Source organism: Triticum urartu, chromosome 1 (genome assembly GCF_003073215.2).
Source record: "Triticum urartu cultivar G1812 chromosome 1, Tu2.1, whole genome shotgun sequence".
NCBI lineage: Eukaryota > Viridiplantae > Streptophyta > Magnoliopsida > Poales > Poaceae > Triticum > Triticum urartu.
This window is the reverse complement of record NC_053022.1, coordinates 510928886-510948234: the sequence shown is the minus strand read 5'-3', so window position 1 is coordinate 510948234 and position 19349 is coordinate 510928886. Positions and strand designations below refer to the sequence as shown.

The following is a 19349-nucleotide window of genomic DNA, read 5'->3' as shown; positions in this document are numbered from 1 at the left end:
ATATATATTTAACATTTTTTTCAATTTTTTTATTAACATTTTTTGAATACATGGTCAACATTTTGTCTATATACATTTATTATTTTTTAAATGGTTGATTAACATTTTTTAATAAATTATCAAAAAAATTCTGTACATATTTGAAGTTTTTCAAATGATTGATGAACATTTTTAAATACAAGTTTATCATTTTAATACATTTTCTACCTTTTTCAAATGCTTCATATTTTTTTTAAAATTATTTTTTTAATGTATCTTAAATGCTTGATTAACACTTTTCAAATACGTGTTTGACTTTTTCAACACATTGTATATTTTTTGTATAAATTTTTCGTGGACATGAGAAACATGTTCTATTTACCTATTTAACATTTTTCAAATACTTGGTTCTCAATTTTTTTAAAAATTTATGTAAATTTATTTTGTAATATATTTATTTGGAATATTTTGAACTACAAACAGAAGTGAAAAAAAAAGGCAAAAGCAAAAGAAAAAACGAGGTTGTGGCTCCCGCTCGTCTGGGCCGGCCCAACTCGTGCGTCCCTGGCCACCCCTATGTCCGTCTCACCCCAGCCGCCGTCCCACACTGGTCGCTCCGAGTTAGGCCCTGGACCTCCGCCACCGATCCCAGCCTCCGGACGGCGAACGTCGCTTCGATTAGGCCATGCCTCCGGAGACGAGCCTGTCCGTGTCTGATGTTAGCCTGGAGCGGCCAGACCTTTCGGAGGTACCATGGGAGACGAGGCTCGCTCTGGCTGAACGACCATGTCCGCTGGTGGTGAACCCTGAACAGAGGGCCCTTATTGGTGACCCCTGCCCATCCCTATCTGTGTTTCAGCATGCAAAATTTTCATTCAGATATGATTCCTGATGTCTAAGCTGCAAAATTCCTGCTCTTCGGGTACAGTAGTGTATACATAATTACATATAGAGGTACTGATTGCTTGTCTGCTCGCTCGTATGACTCCTCATGTCTAAGCTGCAAAATGTTCTTCAATTGGATGTAAACTAGAATCAAATGCCCAAAATATGCTTTGCTATTTGTTTGATTCTTCATAATAGCAGCGCAATATATCTGCCAGAGTTCTTAGGAGCAGCGCTAATATCTGAGAGTTCTTAATAGCAGCGCTAATGTATCAGCCCTGCTGTTCCTTCATATTTTCAGTACTCCCTCCGATCCATATTAATTGTTGCAGATTTAGTACACTAAAATCAGTGACGATTAATATGGATCGGAGGGATGTACGAAATCAGCGACGATGGGTAGCATTTATTATGTCTATGGTTTACAGAATTTGCAAGCTTTGTAGTTCTTTCTCCTATTTGCTGGTTTCAGTTCCAACATGTTTTTTTCTACCTGCATGATGAACTGATGGCCTCTTCTTATTGCCCTCAGAGCCAGCTATGAAAAATTCAGACAAGTATATGCAAGAAATCAGAGAGTATTGGAAGAAGATCGATGAGCTAAATGCAACCCTTCCTGAGAAGGATCAGTTCTTCACTGTTTCTATTCAACCTCGATGTCCAGAACCAGCTTCCTTTTTCACGTACTACAGACTCTATGCATTGGACGACACCAATCCAAGTGAAATTTCTACCATTATCATCTTCAATTAACCATCTATATACACTGCTGTAATGCTGAATTTTATTTTCTGTACTTCTTTCAGCTCCCCTTACAAGCAAACGATTCACAGAGCCGAGAAAAGACTACCCGGTATTGACTATGCTCCAAATATTCTCATTCAGAAATGTTGGCGACTTCCTGGATGGTCAGAGCATGCTAGTATATGGGTTCATTGCTATCCGGGACGAGTTGGATTGTCTGCGGAATTACATCTTCAACTGTCCTAGAGAGCAGGCGCACGATATAACACCGGTCAGTTAATGTGATTTGAGTAAAATATGATCATCTGTTTAAGTTTTCTCTTCAAATGGCAACATGATTTTGTTAGTATATCTGGAACAGAGTGTCACTCTGTAAACTGTGCGAGTGCACACGCAGCCCAAACGTGTTCGAGTCTCAGACTCCGTGGGGCGCTCAGGTCATTTCTTCTATAAAAAGCCAAGGGCTAGTCCTAGTTGGTCTCATTTTTTTCTTCTATAATGCAGCTTAGAAGAGCCTGCCTAGAATTAAAACTGGTGTATGTAATAAAGAATTGTACAACCAATGCAGTCAGGGTATCTTGATTTGTTATGTGCATATTAAGAGCATTGGATGGTAATGAAACTAAGATGTGATATTATTAAATTATGTGCATATCGTTCAAGTTATTCTATAATTTCTTATCATGTGCATTACATACTTATATACTTCACATGATACTCTGCTATCCTGTAATCTACGAGGATGCATTATGTACTTATATACATCAGACTTTATATATGTGCAAGAAGCAGGAAATGTGTTGGCCGGCAACACCTCAACGCAACATGTCATTATAAAGTAATGAGTTGGGTGTAACAGTAGTGCTAGTTATACTTGAAATTTAAGATCCCTGATTCCTACTGGCATTCTCTTTCTGTCATTCAAAACATTACCGTTGATTGAGCATTTCTTTTGTACTTGAAATAGGATTCCCAGACGTTGCCGCTCATATCTCCTGTTCGTGGGAACTCTATTCTCGATGGTGTTCTTCTTGAGTACAGCCTGAAGGTCAAGTCTAATGGCAGTGACAACGCTGAGATGGATTATGTATTAGCTGATGGTTGCATTGAATATACAGATCACATGATTCTGCGTGGCACTACACTGAAGTCGAGGCTTTTTGGCAAGCTTGGCCCAGTGGACTTCCATTATACTTTCCTTAGGCAGGGCATCGAAGCAACAGTTGACATTGAGATTCCAATGGCTAGTCCAGCTTGGGGCGTGAAGGCAGTGACTGCATTTACAAGTGGACTTTCAGATGCAATTGTTCTGTATGATGGGTCTACTTCTTCTCCTGCACAATCAGTGTTCCCTATATCATCAGTTGTTACTGTTCAACTGGGTCATGAGCTAAAGCTTAAATTTGACATCACGTCTAAGGATACAGTGCGCAAGGGGTGTGCGAGGAAAGCAGCGTCGGCGCAGTACCAAAGGCCTGATGTTGTGATCGATGGAGAGCCGGAACCAAAGACATATTCCCGTTTCCTCACTTTCATTTCAGAGAAATGTTCATTTGACAGTGGTAAAGTTTCGATCGGTGACGAGTTCAAAGCTGAGGTTACAGTGACCTGGTCCACCATGGGGCCGTATTAATCGGTGGTATGTTTTCTTCCTGCACCAGTGGTTATGTTGTCTTATGAAATTAGTTTTAACCTTCTGTGTCTTGATTTTCCTTCTTTCGTGTTAATTCAGTTGTCTGACTGAGGTGAAAACTCCAGCGCGAATCAATGAATGGATGATGTGTTGAGTGGAAACGGCAAATATCCTTGTTCCAGATCAAATTGTAGCATCGTTCTTCTTCTTGTTAGTCATCACTTGGCAGACGGATCACACTTTAATTGAATGTACCTTTCGCCGTTTGGAGTACTCTGATCCGGCTTTACCTTTGTGTATATATGTTGTTCCGATGACTCCTGGTTTGTTACTCCGTACGTAGAATTGTCTCCTTGCTTTGATTGGTTCTCTCTTGTTGACGTTCAAATCAAATATCGAAGGGTTGATTTTCCTTTTTTGAGTTGGAGAATGTTTGAATTTAAGGGTGTTAGTGTCTGCTTTTAGGCGATGGAATTAGCAGCTTCATATAGAAGTTGACGACGATCCCTTTCGTATCTATTCTGGCTTGCCGCAAATAAGAGGTGTTGTCTGGAGATTGATAGATCATGGATCACTAGCAAGAATCATGTCCATGTCGCCCTTTCGCATGGAGGTTGAACTGTGATATAGTTGATCTTGATTTGGATGGACTAGAGAGGCCAATACCGCCTCCGGGACCATTGCTCTTCTCAATTTTTCCCTTCATTTTTCTTTAGAAAAGAGACGCTTTGCTTGGCTTTAATGAACTGAAGCCCTTAAGGTTTACAGGTTCAGCAGTAATAGAAAAGAGCAGTTTTAACATGGTCCCTCTTACCCCCTCTTTTCACATGAGAGGTAAAAGTATAAAATAGATCTTAGCCGTTGATCTCATCAATGAATGGCTTGATTGATTCTTACCTTCTTACCTCACATGTAAAAGAAAGAGGTAAGAGGAACCATGTTAAAATTTGCCAATAGAAAATGTAAGTGCTACTACAAACCCTCAAAATGGCAGGTGGTTCAACAGCTCACACACCGATACAAACCCAAAGGGCCCTATGCTCAACGGCGAAACAAAATGGAGGTGATGATCGATCAGTGGACATGACCACGGTCCCCTTCCTGAGAGCCGAAGAATGCATGCGAAGACGGCGAGTGAAGGCTTCAATGATCGACAAGTCCTGGGTCCTGCCAAACTGCTTCCATAGCTGTAGAAAGATAGTCATTTTGTAAAGGCCCTCAGCATGGTGTTTGGTGAACATCCTTTCAATACGAGCTTTGTTACGGATTCGCTATGCAACCCAAGCTATAGCCGCGAAACCAAGCCACGTAACAGTATGAGCGGAGCCAGACAGTCTACTACTGAGGGTGTTGATATGCACAAACTAAGCCAGAGTCCAACTACACCTCTCTAATGCATCCCCATAGGAATTGGGCCATGATGCAAGAGAAAAAGATGTGATTACTATGCTCCATTGTACCACATAAAGTGCAAAGGACGTCCTCGGAGCCATTCTGGGCTTCAACTCCACTAGGAAGCCGATCACACACATATTACCATAGAAATACTTTGATCTTGGTGGGGAGCTTGACCTTCCATATGTCCATGACCTAGAATATGGCTGCCCCATCATGCAACGCTCTATACAGGGAGCTAGTCGAGAACTGGCCTGAAAGCTCTAACGTCCAGTGAAATGCATGTTCGATGGTGATACAACATTTAACAAGGTTACTAATCGCCTTTTTCATCCCTCTCATCAGGTCGCAAGGATCGGTGGAACAGAGGCTCCAAATGTCACTAACCAAGGCGTTTGGGGTCGCGGGCGATGGAGAACAGTCCATGGAACTCGCTCGCGAGAGGGACGTGACAAATTTGCTTAAAGCTCACCTTGAAACTTGATACAAATGATAAGAGAAAATCGTAAGTTTCAGATGCAAAGTCTTCATTTTCAAATATTAAAACTTAAAATTTACTGTGCACTTGTGCTGAATCGCAAGGAAAACAAGCGGCCAGGCAGGGCTAGGCAGGTGCATGCTCCCTCACCTGCTTACCCCTGCGAATTTCCGGTCAATTTCCCAACTGCTAGCCAGTCATCGTATTTGATATGTTAACTGCTTTTATTTTCCTTTGTGATTATTTTTCTAATAGAAGACATTTTTATTGATTCATAATATAGTACCGAGGGCTACGATAGTAATGAACCACACCGGGCTCTACATAAGTAGGATACACACAACCAACAACACAAACACACATACCCATAAGATACGCCAACAAAGAGCTAAGTCATGCAAGACCAAATCTATACACCTCCAAACAGTTTCGCTCGTGCTGCCTCCAGGGGACAGCTCAGCCGAACCCTAGCCGTCGCTGCCTCCGATCTCCCTTCCTCTTTCTTTCCTCGTCGCCGCCGGAGGAAGCCGGCGAGCGAAGTTCGTCCGGGGGATGGCGGACGGCGATGGCGGGCACGTGTCCTTCCTCCACGAGGAGGCCTCCAGCTGATGCGTGACGATGCCCCTAGGCACCATGCATGGAGGAAGAGTCTGGGTGCTGGGGCGGTGGCCACGCCACCACGGCTGTGAGGGTGGGGAGACCATGGCGACTGGTGGCGGTGCATCAGGGGTTCCACTGCCAAGATTCGATATGTTGCTGGTGGTATCAGCTCGAGCACTGGCCGGCGGCCCGGGGCGGTGGCTTCACGTCTGGGGTGGCTATCTCCGCCGGCGAAGTTGGGGACCGAAGGTGCGTTGGGCGTGGAGGGTTTGGGCAAGGCCCGGATGTGATGCTGATGGTGTCTGGGGTCAGCTCAATCCGGCAATCGGCGTGCACGGTGTTGGGAACCTGGTAGGTTTATCCTGGATCACGGAGCGGCGGCTCTGGGCGGCGGTCCAATGGGTCTTTGCTTCGGTGTGGCGAGGACGGTCGGACGTAGTCGTTGTTGGTGGTGAAGAGGTCTACGGCGTTCGGTGTCACCTTTTCATCGTCGATGAACGTGGCTCTCCTTCCTGCAGTGGTGGACTCAGGCGACAACCTGCTCCCCCATCTCGGCTCCGGTGGTTTGGAACCCGGTCACGAGCCAGAGCGAAATCTCCGCTCGGCTTGACGATGCTGGCAGCAACGACGCCTGCGGGTGTCATATCCTGCTTGGGGGCGTCGTCATGGTCCTGATCATGTGCCCCCTCGAGCGTTTGGGGAAACCCTTGTTCCGGTTCACTGGAACAAATAGGGACAACATCACGACGTCATTCCCTTCATGAAGGCGCTTTGGTTGTTCACAGAGTCCTCGGTGCTGGATATTGGGGCGCCTCGGTTCTTGATTGGGTTTCCTCTCAAGACATGGGACTCCGGGGCGCAATGTATGCCATCGCCGGCGCCTCATGTGCATCTTCTTCTTTAGGCCCGGCAAGGTCCTACAACCTACTTGTTGATCCTCTAGGCACTATGTGTGGGGAGGTACCTTGATCCTCGTGGCCTTGTTGATCCTCTAGTCGTTGCTGTGATTGGGATGTGGCTTGCAACAGTAGTGATGCGGCTTGTTTGCTTTATACCATGTTTTCCTTGCCTTCTTGGCTGGAGATATGGCCAGGCGAGTTCTCTTACTCTCGATTGTAGTAGGTGTGTGGTTTTTTTTTGTGATGTTGTTACACGTAGTAGTGTTCATGTATACCGGTGATATCCACATGAGTGGGTTGTTGTGATTTTGTTAATGTAGTAATGTTCATGTATACTGATGATGTTCACATGAGTTCTACACAAACACCATGATTACCTGCAAGTAGGTCCATAACCTCTCAAGCAATGAAGCACACTCTTACAAAGGGGCCCCGCAAACTACCCCCGAGCCTGAAGCCACCACAATTTCTAGGGAGCTTATTAACTTAGTAGATTACTGCTAGTATGAGGGAACATTTTGCCCATCCAGGCCATGTTCTAAAGGTTCATGTAACATGACAAACGGAACAAACCAACAGAAAGTGTTTAGCCGCTTAGATGTGCATAGCGCCAACCCTCATGTACACGCCAAAATCAGGCACAGCTGACTCTGGGACAATGCTGAAAACCCATACATCTAGTAACTTAAATTCAAATCCTCGATGCATCTCATTTTCAGGAGATCTCGCCATGCAAAAATCCATGGCCAGTCTACTTCTCTGACTAGAAGCGGCATGTCAAGTGACAGGCTTACATTTCCTAGACTAAATACAATACTGCTAGGTCAATTTGGAATTGCTTGCCAGATATTTATAAACAAGCAGTAGGCACATGAGGTGACTCGGTATCTAGGTATTCGGCATATCTTATATGTACAATATTAAAAGGAAATCGTTGGGATTCTGGCATTCCGTATTTATGAAGCCAATGCTCTCACGTGCATTGTCAATCTCTTGTCATCACAACTGCAACTTTTTTTTATTAAATGTTGGTTGTACTCACAACCTAACTAACAATTCACATGCAAAGGCCGGGGGTGATCTTTCTTTTCCAAACTAAAAAGGACCTAAATAACAATACATGTGGCTACTGAGGCGTTAGTAAAGTTCGTGCCCCTCCATCCATGTACACCCAATACATAAATACATTGCATGCTTCCATGCTCGATGGCTCACAAGAAAACTTCGCTGAGAGGATAACAATGGGAAAGGATCTAGTCGTCGGTCAGGAGGTAGAAGAACAGAACCAGCGCCCAACAAGATCATTAGGGAATAGGAAGCGTCAAGAATTTGAGTGGTACAGTACCCCCAAGGAGTGCTGATGTGCGGTACCAGCATACACATCTATCTGTCTTACTCATCTACTGACTCAAAGTGCTGTTCCACCAAGTCATGTTGATGATACATGAATAGCTTGGGAGAGTTCAACGGTATGCATGCTGGTTACGATGCCTTTCCACCAAGTCGTGTTGCCGATGTAGCTACTCCGGCTTGCCGCAGATATTGATAGGTCACTGACCTGCTCTAAGTGCAATCCGAACCACACCGCCTGGGCGCCCTGCTGCGTTTTCTAGGAGATTTTGCCGTGCTTTAACCTCGTCGGCTCAAACTCAGACTCAAAAGGCTTTGCTCCAACACCTTGTAAACTTCTTGGTTAACTCCTCCAAGACTATTTTTCCAATTTGTACAGTACAAGTCCAGCTTATACACCTAAAAAAAAGTCCACACTACACAGGTCCCGCAAAAATGAACAATCACAACTGAAGACTTCATTTAGCTGGGAATTATTTATACCCAATTTCAGCAGAGTGCAAATAATTTTCTGGTCTCGCTCTCTCACAATCCAGTTTCAGATATGTATTACGAAATTCAAGTAATACAGTTTTGCATGTTTTGCAAATAGAGGTCATTTTTTTTAAATGGCATCGTTGATTGGATTTTATTGAGGGGGATGCCTTGCGGTGCACTTTATTCATTTGAGGTAATGGTTACATCCTGAACAAAAAGGATAATGGGATCTCCATCCCAAAATAAAACAGAGTTTGTATCATAAGCATTGCCTAGCTAATCTATATTGAATTGGATTTAGTGTTCTACAAATATGTGTTATATATTAACCATCTTCAACCCGCCCAAAATAAAACAAAATAAGCCCATAGAACAGAGTTTGGGCGTTTAGTTCGGAGATTCCATGGAGGAGTTTTTATAAAAATAACAAAGAAATTACAAAGTTAGAAGCCCAAAAAAATGAAAAAAAATCCATCATGTGTTTAGATGCCCTATTTATATCCACAAAATTTGACCAGAATAATTCTCATTTGTAGGCTACACAAAAGAGACGCACATGTGAGAAAGAAAACAGAGCAGGATTTTAATTTTTGCAATGTGTTTTCAAATGGGCCTATTTTTGAAAACCTTAAAAGTCATCATAAACAGTAGAGCACGCACCCAAATCTAACTAAGCCAATGGAAATGATAACACTCATAAAAAACTCAGAGCTACTTGCGAAAAATACACTTGCATCTAACCCAGGGCGTCGCCATCACATAGCAATAGCAACCAGGCAAAGACCACATGGAAATCTCAGACACGATAGGATTTAAGGTACTTATAAGTTACTGCAGGTACCACGAAATGTTCTGCTGGCACTACTAGTATATTACTGCCAGCATGAGGGGACGTTTTGCCCAGCTAGGCCATGTTCTTCTAAAGGTTCAGGTAGCATGGCCAATGGAACCAACCAGCACAGGGTGCTAGAGCGCTGAGAGGTGCATCGCGCTAAACCTTATCTACACGCCAAAATCAGGCACAGCTGATTCTGGAACAAGCTTAGCACCCACTGCCACCACCGTTGTTGGCATCCCCGCCCATGTTGTTGTCCCATCCACCACCGCCTTGGCTCCTGCTCCCTTCGGCCTTGTCCCAGGATCCTTCGTTCTTTGAAACACCTTCTGAAATGGCATGGGAGAGAAACTTAGTGCTTTGAATTGGATTGTAAATTTTGCATAAGAAATGCCAAATAGACAAAAACATTTGAACAGATTGAAGCAGGAGAAAATTGATGGAGGCTAGGGCCAGGGGGGGAAAATGGTGAAACCACTTAGAAGCTAAAACAAATTTGAGTGTTTTCTCACTCTTTGCAGTGAAGGATCCTCGGTGGTCATACCTGAGCCCTGGTTCCTTTTGGCGAATTCCAGCTATCTTCATTGCTCTTTCCCCATGACCCTCCTCCGATACCAGCGGTAGTGTGGGCAGGAGGAGCATCCCTCTGGCCCGGGATAGAGGATTTATTGCCATAAGCTGCTCTACCAGTTGTAATACCGCCAGCAGGAGGACCCCACTAAGGCTAGTCATAGTGGGAGTAACTTAGATAGTAACATAGCGCATTTCAAAAAAAATTTGCTTATGTGGCTTGTAATTAATGAGGGAAAAGGTGTTTACAGTAACATAATATGTTACTGTAATATAGCGCTTCCCGAAAAAGGATGAGTCTACAAGCTAATTAATGAAGCTATATATAACACTAATATTATGTTAATTTGCACTATGGAGATAGTAACTTAAACTAGTTTCATATGCATGACATTAGTCTAAGTTACTACTAGCCTAACCCCGGATAAAGGATCCATCGCCAAAAGTGGCTCGTTTTGACAAACATCAGGCCCCATCACCAAGGCACGGGGCAGCACACACGAGGCGAGGGAAGCAGCGGCAAACGTGGTTGCCCTGGTGGGGTGGCCTCGGTACACGTGTCAGGGACGGCCGAGTGGCCGGCTCCACGGCTTACTCAGTTGTTAGGCCAACTCCACCGCGCGACCCTATCCTGTCCGCCCCGTCCGTTTGGGGTAAAAGGGACAAACAAGACGGCCCAGCGCGCGGGCGCAAACGGACAAATGTCCGGATTCCATCCGCTTTCGACCCATCCCCGGCCCAAACTTGCGCTCGGTTTGGGGTGAAACGGACGCGCGCGGACGGCCTCGACGCACGCCCTTGTCCCCCCGTGACCCGCCTGTCGGGGACACTAGCAGTCCCTCCGCTCCCAACGCTTCATCCTCTCTCCCCGCCCCGCCCCGCCGCCGGCGCCGCCGCTATTCTCCGGCCGCCTCCTCACCGCGCAGCCCCCCCGCCGTCCGTACCAAACCACGTCTCGACATGGCCGCCACCACGCCCGCGCTTCCGCCGTAGTTTTGGTCGTCGATCGGAGGAGGTTTGGCCCTCGCCGTCCTTGCCGGTGGCAGAGGGGAACGACTGCCGGCGACGTACCACGGCGGCCGAGGCAGATTCCCACGAGAGCTCCAGAGCGGCCTGTAGCCGGCCGGCAACCACCCTGCTGCGTCGAGGTGATCATCGTGGCCTCTTCGCCACCACGAGCGCAAGGTGTTCGACCTTTTGCCAACAGAGGTATGGACAGTGGAGACGAGTTTTTCTACCATCACTTCCTTTGTTCATCGGACGATTCGTCGTCGGATGATGACGATCTTGTGGTGGCTGCACTGGTCGTTCACGACCATATTCAACGGCAGCTTCCTCGGTACAGGGGGTCAGTCCCTGGCCGTGCTCCCAACCTGAATCGCAACAGGGAGAGAGGCCACGCTCTGCTCTATGCAGATTACTTTGCCAACACCCCGCTCTTCAGGCCGGATAAATTTCGTCGCCGTTTTCGTATGGCCAGGCATGTGTTCAATCGTATCCGAGAGGGAGTGGTTGCTCATGACCCATACTTCGAGTGCAAGACGGATGCCCTTGGTAAGCTTGGATTCTCCTACCAGAAATGCACCGCGGCCATCAGCATGCTTGCATATGGAATTCCAGGCGATCTGGTGGATGAGTATGTGCGTATGAGTGAGACAACATGTTTGGTGTCAATGTACAAGTTTTGCCAGGCTATGATCGAGGTCTTTGGCCCAGAGTACTTGAGGCAGCCAACTGCCGCTGATACAGAGAGATTGTTGGCGACCAACGCAGCTAGAGGCTTTCCAGGTATGCTTGGCAGCATAGGTTGTATGCACTGGGAGTGGAATAACTGTCCATTTGCTTGGCAGGGCCAGTACAAGGGGCATGTTAACGGGTGCACTGTCATATTAGAAGCGGTGGCATCACAAGATCTTTGGATATGGCATTCTTTCTTCGGCATGGCAGGTTCTCACAATGATATCAACGTGCTGCAGCGTTCTCCAGTCTTCGCGAGACTTGCAGAAGGCCACTCCCCACCTGTCAACTTTGAGATCAACGGCCACCATTACAACAAGGGATACTATCTAGCAGATGGTATATATCCTCAGTGGTCAACTTTTGTGAAGACAATCTCGAAACCCCAAGGTGAGAAGAGAAAGAGATTTGCCCAAATGCAAGAGAGTGTTAGAAAGGATGTGGAACGTGCTTTTGGTGTGCTTCAATCCCGGTTGGGTATCGTTCGAAACCCTGCACTGTCATGGAATGAAAGGAAGCTTTGGAAGGTGATGACTGCTTGTGTGATCATGCACAACATGATCGTCGAGGACGAGCGTGATGAGAGTATCTTCGACCAAGGATTTGATTATCAAGGTGAAAATATTGAGCCCCTGCACCAAGACCCGGCCACATTTGAACAGTTTGCCCAATTCCACCGTGAGATGCGTGATTGGCACACTCATGTGAATCTTCAAAATGACTTGGTTGAGCACGTGTGGGATCACGTTGGCAACCAATAGATATATTTGTCCATTTTATGTTCAGTCAAGACAATTTCGATTTGGTTGTAAAACTATTTTATTAAAGACAATTTTAATTGGGTTGTAAAACTATTTTATTTTTCAGACAAATATTTGGGTTCGAAACTAGTTTTAATGCAAATTTGGGCAATTCTTGACCCTGACGGATAGGATGGGGTAAAAGGATGCGGCCGCGCGCTGGGCGCACGGCCACCGCATTCCAGGGCAGGCTCGGATACGACCCCAAATCCCTACCCAAAGGGACAAAAACAGAACAAAACGGACGTCCGTTTGGGGTCGCGCGGTGGAGTTGGCCTTAGCGTGCGCCGGGTTGCCTTATGTCGAACACCTCTACTGCTCTGTTGCTGGGCCAGTGGACGGTCCTTGCTTTACAGTTCCGACCACTTTTGGTGTGTTGTTTTTTTTTTTTGAGTGGTAGCCTGCTAGCAGGTCGTTGGGGAGTCTACTTCTCAGTTTGTTCGGGTTTGAGTGAGTACTACTCGGTTTGTCCGATTGATCGGTATGCATTCATTTGATGCTCCTTAACGTGCTATGACAACAAAGGATGAATGTAAAATAACACAACATGAAGATAGTCATTGACATCATAGTTAGCAGATAATTATAGGGAAAAATCCTTCAAATAGTTCAAGTGGCCTTTTGGTTGCATTCTTGTCTGCAATTAGACTTTGCGCCAAGAAGACGACGGGTCATCTAGTTTTATAAATAGCGATGGAATTTTAAAAGGAAATAACATATTGGGTTGGATTTAATGCTCTCCAAATATGTACTATTACATATTAACCGGGGTATCCCATCTTCAACCCATCCATCCTTGCCACGGATTCCATGGAGCCCAATTAAAAAACGAATTTAGAAGCTTTAAAGTGGAAAAAAATTATGACTAAAAATAGTTCATTTGTTGGCTACAAAAAAAGAGACAAATACATCCCCATAAATATGTGCATTTTCAATCTCTTGGCATACAACTGCGAGCTTTTATAAATGTCTGTTGTACTCACGGACGTGAACACTCAAGTCCTGGATAACAAATTAACAACGCGTGTGGCTACTGAGGTAGTACAACCTGTATCCATCCGGCCATCTACACCCATTACATAAATACATGGGCGCTCCCATGCTCAATGGCTTACACAGCAACTTTGGTTTTGAGGATAACAATGGGAAAGGATCTAGATGTTGAGGAGGTACAACAGAACCGGTGATCTAATGCCCAATAAGATCATTAGAGAATATGATGCATCGAGGATTTGAGTGGTACAAGTGTACAACATCTCTGTAAGATCTATGTGGGATGCATTTGACGCCCCTGACGTGTATCTAGATAATGTAATGTTTGCTCGGCCGAAGCTTGGTCGCTAGAGAAGGGACTGTGTTTAGCTGAATCTATTGGTTACCACTGAGTTCTGCACTTCTGATCATCTTTCATCTCAGATAATGTGGAGGTGGTCTATATCATGAAAGAGGAAGTGCAGGCTGCAGGATTTATTTATTTTTGAGGAAACAGCAGGTATTCTGCCAACGCATTATAGAAGCGATTTTAAACGGTTGTTATTACCTCGCCCGGGAGTTATCAAAGGTGGTATATGAGCATGAAAACTGGGAGGCCAACTCGTCGCTCATGAGTCTACTGTACTCATCTAGTGAACCGTGTAATCTGGATAACAAATGAATAAAAAGGTGTTTTACGAGTTTAAAATATACTATCTGCATATTGCAAGTTAATAAAAAAATATGCTCCCTTGTGCATTCTGTGGGTTAAAATAATTAATAAAAATAAGTGTGTAAAATGGTACCAGTACATTGACCCTGAAGAAATTTGAGGAATACATTTGATTGCTTCAGTTTTGGTAAATCCATGGCTTGCGTTTTTTGAACGTTTTTTATTTTCTCCATTTCCACATTTTTCAGTTTTTCACATACGTATATCAAATGTTATAGAACAACTTACACATTCTTTTTGTTTTTCACACTAATGTATGGTGGTGGAATCTTGAAAGAAATTAACATGTTGGATCGGATTTTTTTTCGCGAATACGCAAAGCTTGCATATCACTTCATTGATAGAAGGAAGCGGAATGAGTACAGAGAATGATACAACACATGACACGAAAGCAAGAAGACGTGAACATGACACCCAGAGCAGAGGCAAGGGATGCTCGGCCTAAAGAGAGAGAAAAACACTGCCTAACCCATGAAGCCCGGAAGAGGCAAGCCAAACCAGTACGCATCAAACATCTCAAAAGCCAAACATCGAGGACGCCTCGAGCAAACATGATGGCTCCTTCAAGAAGGGGAGCGACGTCGTGACGTCACCACCATCCGATCCGAAGAACCGGACCTGAGGTTTCCCTCATTGCTCGAATAGGGGCTCAGATAAAGGCCATGGCAGTGCCTCCAAGAAGGGACACGACACCCACGAGTGCCACCACTGCCAGCATCGGCAAATCGAGCAGAGATTTCACCCTGGCCTAAGTCCGAGCAACCTCATGTGTCGCCAGAGTAGGATCCGGAGATGATGAATTCAAGCCACTAGTCAAGGCCTCTAACCCAGAGAAGTGGGGATGCATCTGCCGTCGAAGTGTGGCGCAGGTAATTGACAAAAATGCGAGCTTTGGATCTGACTCAAGGACGAGGCGCCAAAGTGGACGGGGTCGGGGGCTCGGGGCGCCGGAGCGGAGAGCCGATGTGGAGGAGGGGCGGCTACCGGCGACGCCGACAAGCTGGGAACCGAAGAATGCAACTCCGAGCTGCCGGGGACGGAGGCGCCGAAACACCGATGGGCAAAGGAGCTGGAGGGGACGCAGCAACCGTATTGGTTCGGATTTAATGCTCTACATGTATTATTATATATTTTACCGAGCTATCACATACTGAATCCGTCCATCCTTGCGACAGTGGCCAGCATTACAAGCTCCACACTATAGCACATAGGACATAGTTCCATGAAGCCCAGAATTTTTGAAAACAATATTTAGAAGCTTCCACAAAACTGGAAAAAAAAATCTCACATGTACATAGAGATATCCTCTATATATCAACAAACTTGACTAAAAATATTTTCATTTGTAGGTCCTTGGGGAGGCCGGTTCTCAGTTTGTTCGGGTTGAGTATTTAATAAAAAACTACCACATTTTATGAAACTGTGCCTACAAACAACCACTTTACAAGTCAACCATCAACTCGCAACTAGGAGGGACATATGTTATTAGGGGCCCAATTGCAAGTCAACCATCGACTCGCAACTAGGATGTGTCATAATTTTTTGTAATTGCCCCAATTGAAAGTCAAAATCCACTCAGAACTAGGGGTGTATGTTTCTACCAGCCCCAGTTGCAAGTCAGCCATCGACTCGCAACTAGGATGCGTCGTACTTTTTTGTAGTTGCCCCAGTTGCATCAACCATCGACTCGCAACTAGGGGAAAGTATGTTTGTAGGGGCCCAGTTGCGATTCAACCATCGACTCGCAACTAGGGGGCGTATGTTTGTAGGGGGGCAGTTGCAAGTCAACCATCATCTCGCAACTATGGGGCATATGTTTGAAGGGCCCCCAATTGCATGTCAACCATCGGCTGGCAACTAGGGGGGACATATGTTTGTAGAAGCCCAATTGCAAGTCAACCATCAACTCGCAACTAGGAGGGACATATGTTTGTAGGGGCCCAATTGCAAGTCAACCATCGACTCGCAATTAGGATGCGTCATACTTTTTTGTACTTTCCCCAGTTGCAAATCAAACATCCACACATAACTAGGAAGTGTATGTTTGTGCCGACCCCAATTGCAAGTCAGCCATCGACTCACAAATAGGACGCGTCGTACTTTTTTGTAGTTACCCAATTGCAAGTCAACCATCGACTCGCAACTAGGGGGAAGTATATTTTTAGGGGCTGAGTTGCAAGTCAACCATCGACTCGCAACAAGGGGGCGTATGTTTGTAGGGGGCTAGTTACAAGTGAACCAAGTCTCAACTAGCATGTGTTGTAATTTTTTGTAGTGGCCCCAGTTGCATGTCAACCATCGACTTGCAACTAGAGGGCGTATGTTTGTAGGGGGGCAGTTGCAAGTCAACCATCGACTCGCAACTAGGAGGCTTATGTTTGTAAGGGCCCAATTGCAAGTCAGTCATCGACTCGCAACTAGGACTCATCGTACATTTTTTTAGTTGCCCCAGTTGCAAGTGAACCATCGGCTCGCAACTAGGGAAACATATGTTTGTAGCGGCCCCAGTTACAAGCTAGCCATCACCTTGCATTAGTTTTAGCAATGTCTCATTTAAGTTTCAGTCCGTTTGATCCATCCCTATAAATTTTGTGCAATCTTTGATCGGGGTTGTTTTGTCCCGCGCGTTTGATGTCACTCGTTTGTTGTCCATTCTGCAACCCATCGCACAGTGCGTCTTTGTTTGTTAGGCATTTTTTGTCCTTTTTCTGTGTCATAATTGAAGAGATGAGTTGCTTGTATAAGTCGAAAAGATGAGCTGACCGCTGGCTCATCAGTTTCGTTCTTCGCTCTCTCTCTCTCTCTCTCTATCTATCTATCTATCTCTCTCTCTCTCCCTCCCTCCCTCCCTCTCTATCTCTCTATCACATTCCTCTTTGTCTTTGGAGCAGAGGCGGCATGAGGATGGATCTCCTTCTAAATACTACAATGCCACGCAACGACCCATTTTTTGTTTTTATTTGCAAGTCTAAGCCTTTTTTTCTCTTGTCCTAGTTGCAAGTTGATCACCGACATGCAACTGGGTCCAACCCATTTTGGTCTCTGGTGCAAGTGTACTCCCAATATTGAACTGGGTCGCCTCTTTATTTTCTTTTCCTAGTTGCAAGTCGACCATCGACATGCAAACCGGAGCTCGTCTCTTCTATTTTTCTTGTCGCAGTTGCAAGTCAATCACCGACATGTAACTGGGCCTGACACATTTTTATATTATTGCAAGTGCACTCTTGTCATGCAACTGGGCACGCCTCTTTTATTTTTCTTGTCCCATTTGCAAGTCAACTGCCGACATGCAACTAGGGTCCAACCAATTTTTGTCCTATAGTTGCACATTGACAACCGACATGCAACTGGATATCCGACCCTTTTTTTGTCATTGGTTACAAATTCACCCTCGACATGCAACTAGGTGGCCCAACCAATTTTCCCTAGCTGCAAGTCCACCATTGATATGTAAATGGGTATCACCCTTTTTTGCCCCTGTTGAAAGTCCACCCTCGACATGCAATTGGGTTTGACCCATTTTTGTCTCAATTGCAAGTGCACCCTCGACACGTAACTGGAGGACCTCACGCTTGACTCGCAACTAGGGATTTTTTTGTAGTTTTAATTTGCAAGTACACCACCGACTCACAACTAGGGGGCTTGCAGTAGTTGTAGTTGCCTCAGTTGCAAGACCACCATCAACTCGTAATTGGGCTTCTAGTAGTGTAGTTTCCCCAGTTGCAAGTCCATCCTCGCTCACAACTGGTTGTAGTTGTCCTAGTTGCCATTCCATCATTGACTCGCAACTAGGTGCTTTTTTGTAGTTGTAGTTGACCAGTTGCAAGTCCACCATCGACTTGTAACTAGGGGCTTTTTGTAGTTTTAGTTGTCCCGGTTGCAAGTGTACCATCGACTTGCAAGTTGGGGCTTGTAGTTGTGTGGTTGCCCCAATTGCAAGTCCAATTCGACTTGCAATTACAGGCTTTATATTAGTGCAGTTGCCCTAGTTGCAAGTCCAACCTCGACTCGTAACTGGGGACTTTGTATGTAGTAGTGTAGTTGCCCAGTTGCAAGTGGACGCGGATTCCCTGACATGTCGTTGGCACACTGGCATGTAGACCTGGGCCCACTCGTCAGTGGCCCCACGTCAGGGGGCAGTACGTCAAATGCTCCCGCTCCATTGCAAGTACAACCTCGACTCACAACTAGGGGCTTTTGTAGTCGTGTTTTTTCTCTAGTTGCAAGTCCACTTGCAACTAGGGATTTTTGTAGTTGTAATTTCCCTAGTTGCAAGTCCACCATCAACTCGCAATTGGGGGGCTTTGTAGTTGTGTAGTTGCCTGAGTTGCAAGTCCATCCCCGACTCACAACTGGGACTTGTAATTGTAGTTGCCCCTGTTGCAAGTTCACCCTTGTGTGTTTGTCATCCCAGTTACAACTCCAACCTCGCCACGCAAGCGGGCCATCATTTTTTCTCATCCCAGTTACAAGCCCACCCATGACTCGCAACTAGAACTATAGTTGTTGTTGCCTCAGTTGCAAGCCTACCCTTGACTCGCAATATGGCCCGACCTTTTTTACTTTGTGCCTAGTCACATGTTCATCCTCGATTCGCAACATGGCCCGACCTTATTTTTGTTCACACCCAGCCGCAAGTACCCCTACTTGCAAGAAAGCTGAAATTTGGTTGTTGCCCAAGTTACAAGTCCATGGACTTGCAACTAGACTTTAATGTTTTTTGTTGCCACCTGAAGTACAAGTCCACCTCAATTGCAAGTCGATCATACATGACTCGCAACTGGGCTCTAAGTTTTCGTTGTCGCGATTACAAATTCACATCAACTTGCAACCCGAGGAGCGACCAATTTTTTATCCCAGTTACATTTTCTATCTTCAATAGACAAATGTGAGCGACCCCAACCCTAGCAGTTACTAGTCCACCTTTCTTTTTTGCCTTTAGATGCTCAACATTATTTGTTATGTATTTTTTGGGCCCAACCAATTTTTTTTTCAAATGTCCCATGTGCAAGCCCCATCTTCTACCCATTTTTTATACTTTTTGAAAAAATGCAACAGAGTCGCAGGGTCCCATTTTTTCATATGTTATGTTTTCCTTTCAAGCAATCCACCATTTATATGTTTTTTAGTCCCGGCCGATTGATTTAATTCTTGACCTTTTTTGGAAATGTCATTGTTGTATACAAAACGAGAAACACCGTTTCATTCATATCCTTTTGTGTAATCGTTATTTTCAAAACAACTTAACATTTTTTTAGGAAC

At 45.2% G+C, this 19349-nt stretch overlaps 2 protein-coding genes and 1 long non-coding RNA gene across 3 annotated transcripts; 2 read left to right on the top strand and 1 right to left on the bottom strand.

Moving 5' to 3' along the window:
- The first annotated feature begins 516 nt into the window (after positions 1-516).
- On the top strand, positions 517-5217 carry LOC125537048. The gene is made up of 4 exons (XM_048700347.1): positions 517-1585; positions 1671-1879; positions 2576-3247; positions 3341-5217. The coding sequence occupies exons 1-3, from the start codon at positions 1405-1407 to the stop codon at positions 3239-3241; spliced, it is 1056 nt and encodes a 351-aa protein (XP_048556304.1). The 5' UTR covers positions 517-1404; the 3' UTR covers positions 3242-3247; positions 3341-5217.
- A 4011-nt stretch (positions 5218-9228) lies between these two features.
- Positions 9229-10076, bottom strand: LOC125537044. Its single transcript, XR_007295512.1, has 2 exons — positions 9820-10076; positions 9229-9604 (listed from the first exon to the last, which is right to left on the bottom strand). It is a non-coding gene; the product is annotated as an uncharacterized LOC125537044 (long non-coding RNA).
- A 470-nt stretch (positions 10077-10546) lies between these two features.
- On the top strand, positions 10547-12343 carry LOC125533011. Its single transcript, XM_048696823.1, has 3 exons — positions 10547-10605; positions 10682-10738; positions 11215-12343. The coding sequence occupies exons 1-3, from the start codon at positions 10547-10549 to the stop codon at positions 12341-12343; spliced, it is 1245 nt and encodes a 414-aa protein (XP_048552780.1).
- Positions 12344-19349: the final 7006 nt, after the last annotated feature.

Bases quoted from the DNA above. Each gene is read 5' to 3' on its own strand.
- LOC125537048 (XM_048700347.1), top strand. From the start codon at position 1,405: ATGAAAAATTCAGACAAGTATATGCAAGAAATCAGAGAGTATTGGAAG. The intron at 1,586-1,670 runs GTGAAATTTCTA...TACTTCTTTCAG, and splicing joins ATTGGACGACACCAATCCAA to CTCCCCTTACAAGCAAACGA. The intron at 1,880-2,575 runs GTCAGTTAATGT...TACTTGAAATAG, and splicing joins AGGCGCACGATATAACACCG to GATTCCCAGACGTTGCCGCT.
- LOC125533011 (XM_048696823.1), top strand. From the start codon at position 10,547: ATGTCCGGATTCCATCCGCTTTCGACCCATCCCCGGCCCAAACTTGCG. The intron at 10,606-10,681 runs GTGAAACGGACG...GGACACTAGCAG, and splicing joins AAACTTGCGCTCGGTTTGGG to TCCCTCCGCTCCCAACGCTT. The intron at 10,739-11,214 runs CCGCTATTCTCC...TGGCCGTGCTCC, and splicing joins CCGCCCCGCCGCCGGCGCCG to CAACCTGAATCGCAACAGGG.